We start from the raw sequence: 10,647 nt of genomic DNA on the forward strand, positions 1-10,647 counted from the left end.
TTGGCTCCTTCCTCGTACAGGCTGACTTCTCCCACTGCTGCCATCTCTGGGCACCTAAACCCTGTTTTAGGTTTCACCCTCACTGCCCTTGTGACTTTTCCATATCTAGGAGGACAGAAATTACTCCTTTCCTGGTCTCTCATAATGCCCTCCTCTGCCAGGTCTGGCCCCCTGCACAAAAAGGCTCCAGGCCATGACCAGCTCTCTCCAAGCTGAATGTCCCTCTGCATTTGCCTTCCAGGGGAGCGAGAGCCCTGCACTGAAATCCGCGCACCATGCTGGGGCTGCTGCTGCTGCAGGTGTTGGCGAGCTGCCTCTGGCTGGGACACAGCGAGGTGGTGAAGTCCTTTGAAGATTGTCCTGAGTTTTTCTATGCAGGAACCACCCCAAATGATGCCCTGCACCCACAGAAACCAGTCTGGATCTGTCAAAGCTACGGTGACTCCTATCACTATGCCACCCTCTACGACAGTGAGAGGAGAATTCCAGTGTACTCTGCTTACAAATACCAGCCTGGACCTGCCAAAAGACCTCATAAGTATTGGTATGTCGAGCCACAGGTGAGTGTTTGTCTCACAGCACATCACCCCCCAGTCACTCAGAGATGAGCTGCAGCATTTAAATTGACACTTCTATTTCCTAACACCCCACTATGCACATGCAAACAGACATACAGGGTGGGAATTTTCTCATTCAACTTCAAACACCTGTACCACGTGATTCTTCTGATGCATCTGACACAGCAGGAGGATGAGGTGAATCATATCCCAAAGGTGCCCAGTTTTCTGCCTTGACCTGACAGGAACAGCAAAGCAGATTACTTCCCATTACATGAAGAAGTCAAATGATTCCCCTCCCTGTGCCCTGCTGTGGTGGGTGACCAAGTGCTGGGGAAAAGGCATCCAAGAGAGATTAAACTTGAGGGACCGACCAACAGTCCTGCTTAGGTATGATCCCCACCCTGCCCTGAGCTGTTCTGCATCCCTGACAGAGCTTATCTGCTCCCAGTGAAGAGTCAAACAGGCTTTGTGAGTGGTGTGAGAGAAGTGAGGAGAAACTCAAAAGGGGGTGAGATGGCCCAGGGACAAAGCCTTGGCAGGCTCAGGTACTGGAGACTCAAGGGTCAGGTTGACTGTGGAGAGATGTCTGGAGTGACATTTCAGGCCATGGAAAGTGAGGAGCATCAGTGTCAGTCCAGTCAGAAGGGTGTGATCTCCATGCATGGGCAGTGACCCCTGAGCACCTTTGGCTCAGGCTCAAAGATCCAGGAGGATCCAGCAGACTGACAGAACTGCACAAGCTACAGAGCCCTCAGCAATGTCTTTCAGACAAACTTCAGTAAGACAGGCCAGGCCAATTGCAGAAGAGGAAAAGAGGCAATTCCTGCCATTGTTAAGGACAGAATAGCAGGATGGCATTTGGGGGAAGGTGAGCAGAGAAGGAAGCCACATGCCTTACTCCAGAGGAAGGCTAACTATGTTTCCCTAAAGATGAACAAAGAGATGTTAAAGTTACAAAAAAAAAAAACATAATTCTTTCTTCTTATTAAGCATAGAAACTTGAGCAAATAATCTGGTCTTGCACCACTGCAGCCTCCACATTCTCTCTTTTTGTAGAATCATAGAATGGTTAGTGTTGGAAAGAACTTTAAATGTCATTTCCATTCAACTCCCCTGCATGGACCAGGCCACTTGCCTCCAGATCAGGATACTCCAAGCCCTATCTGACCTGCCATTTCCTCCTGGACCTTGGACCCAGGCCACTCAAAATATCTTTGATTTGTTAACTTTCTCTAGAGGCCCTTTTCAAGTATTTAGTTTCCCCAGGACTCTTCTGAGGTTACAGCTCTCTCTCCAATTTGTAACTTCTTTTCAGTGAGGCTGAAGAAAACCCTCCCTGGCTCAGTTCTGCTCTGAGGTACATTCTTAGCTCTGCTGTAACACATTCCATTTACACTGAGACCTTTTTGCTTACTGAGGAAAAAAATGTTCATCCATGAATGAACTGTCACCCTCCCAGGGAAACCTCAGTGCCAGGACTGATTTCCTGGCACATTTCCCAGTGTATGGGGTTAGAGGAGGCAACCTCTGGTGTTCCACAAGTGGGGTACACTTGTAGCAACAACACAAAAGAATCACAGAATCATAGAATCACAGAATCCCAGTGTGGCATGAGGACATCCAGAGAGAGCCCTGGGCAGATTTGGGGTGTGGAGACAGAAGGAAAGGGAAGCAGATTTGGCAGGGAACGTGTGGCACCAAAGTCACCTTTCAATCCAAGGAGGAAAAAATGCTCCTTGTCTCATGCATCCATCCGTGCTCCCAGCACAGGCTGCAGGCTGGACCTCAAAGGTCACAAATCCAAATGAGACCAGTCAGATTCTGAGCTGCTTTCTCTTTAAAGCTCTTGCAGTCATGCAGGAAGAGCTTGTCTCTGATTTTTCTCAGATGCATACATTTTCATTCACTGAGATGATAAAAAATGGGATCTTGCCCATCAGTGACTTGAGCTCCAGAGAAATTTTCTCCAGTACTCCTCCATTCTAACACTTCATTCTCTTTCCCTGTCCAGCTGATAAGTGAAAATGAACTTCAGAACATGGAAAGAGAAATAGTCCTCATAGATAAACTTCACAGGTTCACCTTAGAGGAAATCAAAGCGAGCCAGGCTGTCCTTGAGGACTACGAGAAAATGACTGGTTTGACCCGTGGCCATTTGGCAGCCTGTAGCCATATGGATAGTAAAGAGAACAAGACATCTACCTTCACCCTCACCAACATAGTGCCCCAGGACAAAAGTCTCAATGGTGGCCAGTGGAACCAGTACGAGGCTAAAACCATGGAACAAATGAGCAAGGGCTGTACAACCACCTACATCATCACGGGAGCTGTGCCTGGGAACACCAACGTTGCCGAAGGGAGGGTTAACAGACCCAGCCACATCTGGTCAGCTGGCTGCTGCCTGGTGGGAACACAGCCTAAGAAGTCTTGGGGGGTCATCGCTGAGAACAACAAGAACAGGTTGAAGAAAGTCAGTCTGGGGGAGCTGGAGAACATGTTGGGCACACTCTACAGGGGGAGGAGGGTTACTCTGTTCAACAATGCCTGTCCCCGGCAGTAAGCCTCACATCCTTGATGGAAAAGGCTCGGTGGCTTTTCCCACATGTTACAGAATCACAGCATTACTGAATGGGTTGGTTTTGATGGGATCTTAAATCTTTGAATAGCATCTTATTCTGACCTGTCTGCCATGGGCAGGGACACCTTCCACTACACCAGGTTGTTCCAAGCCCTCCCCAGCCTGGCCTTGAATGCTTCCAGGGATGGGGCAGTCAAAATATCACTGCGTAACTTTTACTCCTACCACAGCCTGCTCACAGTGATTTACTTCTTTATAATATCCCATCTAACCCTGCCCTCCATCAGTGTGAAACCGTTCCCTCTTGTCCTGTCACTCCATGCCCTTGTCCCAAGAGACTTTCCAGCCCTCTTAGAGACCCTTTAGGTACTGCACTCTCAGGACTCTTCTCCAGGCTGAACATCCCCAGCTCTCTCAGCCTCTCTCCAGAGCACACACGCCCCAGCCATTGGAGCACCTTCATGGCACCCACTGGACTCCACTGCAAGAGCTCCATATCCTTCTTGTGCTGTGGGCCCAGAGCTGGGGGCAGCACTGCAGGTGGGGTCTCAGCAGAGCAGAGTAGAGGGGGACAAATGTTCTGTGCAGCATCTGTGCTGCTTCATTCTCTGGTGTATTTCCAGCTCTGTCCCTCAGGACACCTCCTCCTCTGCTCAAAGGCACAAAGATGTGAGCAGAGCTTCCAACTGCTTTGCTCTGCTGCCCATCTCAGGACAGAGCTCTCAGGAACGAGTCCTCTCCCCCTTAGCTCTCCCCGAGAGTGTGCAGCTGACTTGTCCCTCACCTCCTTAGCAAGGCTGTGTGACCAGGGCACCTCAGGCTGCCCAGAGATCTTGTCTGGAGATCTCCATGTCTCACAATACTCAAACCTCAACAATACATGGTCCTGACAACCTGTTCTAGCTGATCCTGCTTGAGCCTGGAGTCTGGACTAGAAGATCTGGAGAAGTCCTTCCAAACCCCAACAATTCAGTGATGATGTGATCCTGGAACATGCTTTTGCTTGCTTGCTTTTGAAAGTGTGCCTTGAGAGCAGCAGCTGTTGTATCAGACAGGCAGGCTTTGGCATCAGATATAGACAAAGCTTTGAGCAGCCAAAGCTAAATCCCTGTGATGCACTGCTTGGATACCTTCAATCTCTGCTCTGCTTCTGAAGCTTTTCTGCAGATTGATGGGAAACTGATTTGGGGAAATGTATTCAATGGTTGTAAAAGATCACTGTGTGCCACATCATTTAGTTTGCAAGAGCTTACAATAAAAGTTATTTGTTGCAGTGCTGGATTGCAGAGTCACATTTATATAAACCACTGGTTGCTCCTCACTGAGATTTCTACCACCAGCAGTAATGTCACAGTGTCCAGAGCATCTTCACAGGACATTGGGTGTCCAAATGCAATTTGAGGATGCCATGACAGCCACACAAGTGTCAGCATCAGACACCAGTTATTCTCCTGTGAAAGGGAATTAACAAAGTGGGCCAGGATGCCAATGGCTCATACAAGCTGTGTCACTTTCAGAGGTGACAACTTGGGACTGCACTTCTTAGCTCAGGAGCTGCTGTTCATCATCATGCTGGGTCTCATTGTGCAGCGGGGACCAAGCTGTTTGGGGGCTGCACTAAAACATAGGTTCTGGTGGAGGTGCAGAGTGAGGCAGCCCCATGCAGGTGTCTCCAGGTGTGCTGTGTCCCAGCTCTGACCGCAGCCAGCAGAGCTCCAGGCCGGCCTCAGCTNGACCAATGAGAAGATTTGGCTTTTTAGGAGAACAAAGTGAGGACATCAGTCTCACCCCCTTTGCTGGATAGCTCCTGAGATCCCAGGTCCTCTGCCAGGATGTTTTTTTTCTCTGGGATCAAATGCTGACACAGCCCCTGATGGGATGAAATCATCAGTGCAATTTCAGGCTGAGTCACATCTGCAGACACCTCTGCTGTACCTCAGGGGGCTCCCTCTGACTCGCTCACCCACCTCTGCACACCTTCTGCGGCTTGAGACCACACTCATCCTCACCACTGCTCATCCCATGTCCACTGCCCTCTATTCCCAGCTCTGGAACCACTGGCTGCTTGACCAACTGTTGTGGTTTTACACTGGCAAGTTCCAGGCAGCCCACTCACCGTCCCATGCCATGTCTGGACAGAGGAGAGAAAGATAAATTAATGAAAGGCTTCATGAGCTGAGATGAGGACTGGGGGAAAACACTCCAAGGGAAAAACACGTTCAAGTTAGAGATAGAGAGTTCATTATTAGCAAAATCAAAGGAGGATAATGAGAAGTAAAGTACCTCTTTATAAAAAAAGAACACCTTTTCTTTCCCCAACCCTTGCCTTCTTCCCACCAACAGTACAAGCAGACAGATTTGGGGGGATTTGGTCAGTTCATCACCCAAGGTTTTCTTCCAATGCTCAGGGAGAGGAGTCCCTCCTCTAATGCACTGTTGGGTCATTCCCACAGGAGACAGCTCTCTTTGAACTTCTCCAGCATGACTCCACTCTCACTAGCAGCAGTCCTGACAAAACTGCTGCAATGTGAGTCCCTCCCACAGGCACACAGGCCTCCCAAAACTGCTGCAGCATGAGCCATTCTTCCACAGGGTGCAATCCTGCTCCAGCCTGGGAGCAGGGCACCCCCTCTCTTCACCATATCTTCCACTAGATCACAGCTTCCTCCAGGCATCCATCTGCTCCCCCACGGGCTGCAGGAGGGACTCTGCATCCCCTGTGTATCCTTGTGGACTGCAGGGCACTGCTGCTTCCACATGATCTTCGTCACAGCCTGCAGTGGAATCTCGGCTCCGGGGACTGAAGCACCTCCTCTCTCACCTTCTCCACTGACCCTGGTGTCCCCATGTCATTTCCCTCACATGCTCTCACCTCCTCCTCTTCTCTGGCTGGAATTAAAACTGCAGACCCCACTTTGTTTTTATTTTCTTCTTAAAGATGTTATTGCAGAGGTGTTACCAACAGCTGTAATTGGCCCAGCTGTGGCCAGCAGCATGTCCATCTTCAGAGCCATTAGGGACTGGATCTGCCAGACACTGTAGAAGCTTCCAGCAGCTTCTCACAGAAGCCACCTCTGTGGCTACCAAAACACAGGCTGTGCAAAACCAACACATCAACCCCACCAGTGCTGCCTCTATCAACTTGCCAGGCTTTTCCCAGGACCTTTACCCCTGACAGTAATCAGAAATGCCCTGCCATCCACAGCAAGCTTGTGAAATACATGGAAAGCCCAGCAGAGAAAAGGATAAGCTTGGATTCTGCCTTATTTCATATATGAGGAGTGCTGCTTTCCATCAGTTCTAACCAGTGCTGGGTGACTGGGGAAGTCCTGGATGGCTGGAGTTTGCCCATTGTGACACCCATCTGCAAGCAGGCCTGGAAGGAGAAGCTATAAGCTGTCCACCTGACCTTGCTTCCCAGAAGGGTTATGGAGCAGATTGTCCTGTGTGATCATACAGCACATTCAGGGTCCCAGCCAGCAGAGGTTTAGGAAAGGCAGGTCCTGCCTAGAGAGCCTGATCTCCTTTGATGACCAGATGATGGCCTAGTAGATGAGGGGGGAGGCTGTGGAAGTGTCTACCTGGACTCCAACAAAACCTTTGGCACAATCTCCTATGGCATTCTCCTGCAAAAGCCATCAGCCCACAGCTTGGAGAGGTGCTCTGCTGGCTGGGTCAGGAACTGTCTGGATGTCCAGGCCCAGAGAGTGTTGGTGAACAGTGCCACATCCAGCTGGCATCTGGCTGCAAGCAGCGTCCCCCAGGGATCAGTGTCAGGCCTGATCTGACTTTACTGATGATCTGGATGAGGGCATCCAGTGAACCCCCAGTAAGATCACAGATGATACCAAGTTTGGTGGGAGACTCAGCCTGCTGGAGGGCAGGAAGGCTCTGCAGAGGGATCTGGACAGGCTGGATCCACAGGCTGAGGCCACCTTTGCAGCCAGTGCAGGGAAAGGCCATGACGCTAGTGAAGGCCCTGGAGGGTAAGGCCTGTGAGGAGCAGCTGAAGCTGCTGGAGTTATTTCGCCCAGAAGCGGGGGGGGGGGCTCTGAGAGATTATTTCTCTCTACAGCTCCCTGAAAAGGGGGTGTAGCCAGGTGGGGGTCAGCATTTTCTCCTAAGCAACCAGCAAGACGATGAGAGGACAAGGCCTCAACCTGCACCTGGGGAGATTCTGGTGGGACCATCAGGAGGAATTTCTTCTCATAAAGGGTGATACAACATTGGAATGGATGTGAGGATGTGGTGGAATCCCAGTCTCTGGAGACTGGATGTGGCACTCAGTGCCATGGTCCAGCTGACCAGGTGAGGATAGGTCAGAGGTTGGACTACATGATCTCAGAGCCCTTTTCCAATCTGTGCTTCTCACAGAGGTCCAGCTTGGAGCTGAGCAGAGGACTGCCCCAGCTCCACAAGCATGCTGCCAGCCACCTTTCATCTGGGATTGCCTCTGTTTTCTGCTGAGCCTGGTGTGAATGTGGAACAGGGATACAATCCTTTGCTGAGCCCAGATCTGGCCTATGCCCACAGTGGGGTGGGAAGCACCTCTGTTCCCTGGAAAGAGGCAGCTGCACTGACATGGGAGGGTAATTTTGCAGTTTACTCTGTGTGTCCATCTTTGGGGAGAGCTGTGGGATCCAGTGTGTCACAGGGATTTTAGACACTAAGGAAAAATTATTTTTGCTGGGAGCTGTGAGGGGACACTGTGACCTAAACTCACTTCACTGCAAAGTGGGTTGAATCATGCACCTTGCTTAGTCTTTTTCCAGTAACACCAAGGGTTCAGACTGCATTAGATGAACCAATTGTTAAGTGCTGCTCTGGAAGAGAAGAAATTAAAAAATCAAGACATTGGCATAATCTGGCCTCTGCTGGGTAAAGCTCCTTTGGTTCACCCAGGAGTATCTTTGGCTGCTCATTGGGAAGGCAGCCTGGGAAGTGCTTCCAGGTGCTTTTCCATCCCCTGGGCACAGGAGATACCATCCCCATCTGCTGGGTTGAACACATGGGAGCTACCGGATCTCTCCCACGGAGGCAGCAAACGTACTGTGTGCGGTTCTGCATGAAACACCTTCTGTTTGTGGTGTTTCACATCTCTTCATCTCACCCTGCAGGGAGAGGCTTTCTCCTGGGAAATGATGATCAAAGACATGAGGGTCTTTCCTGAGTCTCACAGGAGGTCCTTCTGGGAGTTTCCTGTCTTAAATTAAATGCTAATCTAGAAAAGGGGAAAAAAATATTACTTCCACTAATCTAATTGCTTTATCTTGTTGGGATCTTTTAGAGGAGAGGAAAGTTAAATTTATCAAAACTCAAATGTTTATTTTCATGTGTTATTTTTATATCCAAAGTCAGATTAAAAATTAGGTCAATATTAGATGTTTATTTAACCATCTTAGCCTCTGAATACAAAGGCCACACCTGTTAGGAAAGTTTTATAAGATTTTATCTCCTATGATTTCTGTGGAACTACTTATCTGTTGTGTACCTGGACGGAATCCTGTGAAGTTACACTCCATGTACACAAGAACCACCAAACCTATTCAAACTAATTACACAATAGGAGAATTTCCTTATTATTTTTGTTTTAATTGTTGCTCTTGGCTATTGCCTAGGCTCTCCTCCAATGGGATTTACAAATTCAGATTTCACACAGCAACTGTACAAATATTGGAGCTCCAACAGCCAATAACAAAACCCAAACATATCAAGTCTTTTTGCACTTTCAAATGTATCCTCCCCTGGTGGATGGCACTCCATTTAAGAGGGGCTTAGAAAAATTACCCAGATGATTATTTATGTCTGTGTAAACATCAGATCCATTCTAAGGAATACTCAAAGGCCACAACATCAGCTGCTCCTGAGAATCCAGGTCACATTCATGTTTACTCTGAAAGCAGCAACTATTTAAGCAAAGACCGGTTTTACCTGACATTATTTATAAGGAACTGCTGATTTGTGATTCATTGTAAACTCAGATCCCCAAATGCTTCATAATCTAAAGAACATTCCAAGGAGGCAGATCCATAAACTGAAGAGACCTAAAAGGGAATATACACTCAAGATCAGCCTGATCTGTCTCAAGTGCTGGATGGATAATTCTGCTGTGCCAGTGGGTTTGAGGGGTTTTACATCAAACACTGAAGAAGTCCAGAAAATGCCAACACTATTCAACAGTGGTACTGTACCTTGGGAGTGCAAGTTGGCATCCTTTTGTTTTTCTTTTCATATTAAGTTACATTTTTCCCCAGAACCTTCACAAAATATTCAAAGCCCAAAGCAAATGAAATTGTGTGATATAAAAATGATAGAAAAACCTGCAATCTCAAGAAGGCTGAACCAGTGTTTCTGAGCTGGAAGTAAACAGGTTGCACTGCCTCCATCCTTCAGAGAGTAAATGCTAGGAGCAGTGATTTATCTCTGTCCATCCCATGCTGGTTTATATGCAGGTGGAATTTAATGACTATGACTACCCACAAACACTTTGTGTCTAGGTAAATTCTGAATCTTAGATATGTAAAAAGATTTAAAAGCAAGTGTTTTTATCTTGATTTTTATGGGAAAAAAATAAAAGAAAAAAATGAATGAGGAGAAGGCTTGGCTGCTAAGCATCTTCCAGTTTCAAGCATGAGAAGTGTCTAGAAAACAGCAGTATAAGAGTATCAGACAGATTGTGATTATCAGGGAGCACAGGTGAAGAAGGCAGAACATTTGAGCTATTGACCCCATAGTTTGGGAATGTATAAGCCAGCTCTTGTGAATACACATGCAGATGTTCCAGGTGAACATATCACATTGTTTTCTTTTAACAGCTGCAGAAAATTTGTTTTAAGCTGCTCTACTACTATGGGAAATGGGGAAAAACAACTCATGAGTCCCACTCCCTGGGACTTCATTGAATTATGGAATGGTTTGAGTTGGAAGGGACATGAAAGATCATCCAGTTCCAACCCCCTGCAATGGGCATGGACACCTTCCACTATTCCAGGATGCTCCAAGCCCTGTCCAACCTGGCCTAGGACACTTCCAGGATGGGGCAGCCACAGCCGTTCTGGGCAGCCTGTGCCTCACCACCCTCACAGTTAAGAATGTATCCCTAATATTTAATCAAACCCTGCCTTCTGGCAGTGGGAAGCCAGTCCCGTTTTTCCTGTCACTTCATGCCCATGTCCAAAGTACTTCTTCAGCTCTGCTGAAGCACCTTTCAGCACTGGAAGTGGCTCCAAGGGTTCCCTGGAGTCATCTGTTCTCCAGGCTGAACACCCTCAGCTGTCTCAGTGTGTACCCCAGAGAGAGAAAACCTACCTTCCAGCAGATCAATGCTCCCAGCATACTTGATGTTATCCATGAACTTACTGAGGGGTCATGTGATAAGATATGTAATACAAATAAGTCCTGTTCCAACAGGAATAAAATAAACCATGGGAAATATAAACATCGAGGCTATAGAGTGAGAATGACTCAACTGTAATCCTAACCAGTAAACCAATGACACACACACACTAT

The 10,647-nt window shown here is 48.0% G+C and overlaps 1 protein-coding gene across 1 annotated transcript in view; it reads left to right on the forward strand.

The window, feature by feature from the left end:
* The window catches only part of LOC107205233 (endonuclease domain-containing 1 protein-like), a 6,310-nt gene extending 1,891 nt beyond the window's left edge, over positions 1-4,419 (forward strand). The window contains exons 3-4 of the mRNA XM_015629540.2: positions 242-560; positions 2,572-4,419. Of these exons, the coding sequence (XP_015485026.1) occupies positions 276-560; positions 2,572-3,120 (834 nt within the window). The 5' untranslated portion in view covers positions 242-275 and the 3' untranslated portion in view covers positions 3,121-4,419. The remainder of the gene's footprint in view (positions 1-241; positions 561-2,571) is intronic.
* The last annotated feature ends 6,228 nt before the right edge of the window (positions 4,420-10,647 follow it).

Source organism: Parus major, chromosome 1A (genome assembly GCF_001522545.3).
Source record: "Parus major isolate Abel chromosome 1A, Parus_major1.1, whole genome shotgun sequence".
In the NCBI taxonomy this organism is placed as follows: Eukaryota; Metazoa; Chordata; class Aves; order Passeriformes; family Paridae; genus Parus; species Parus major.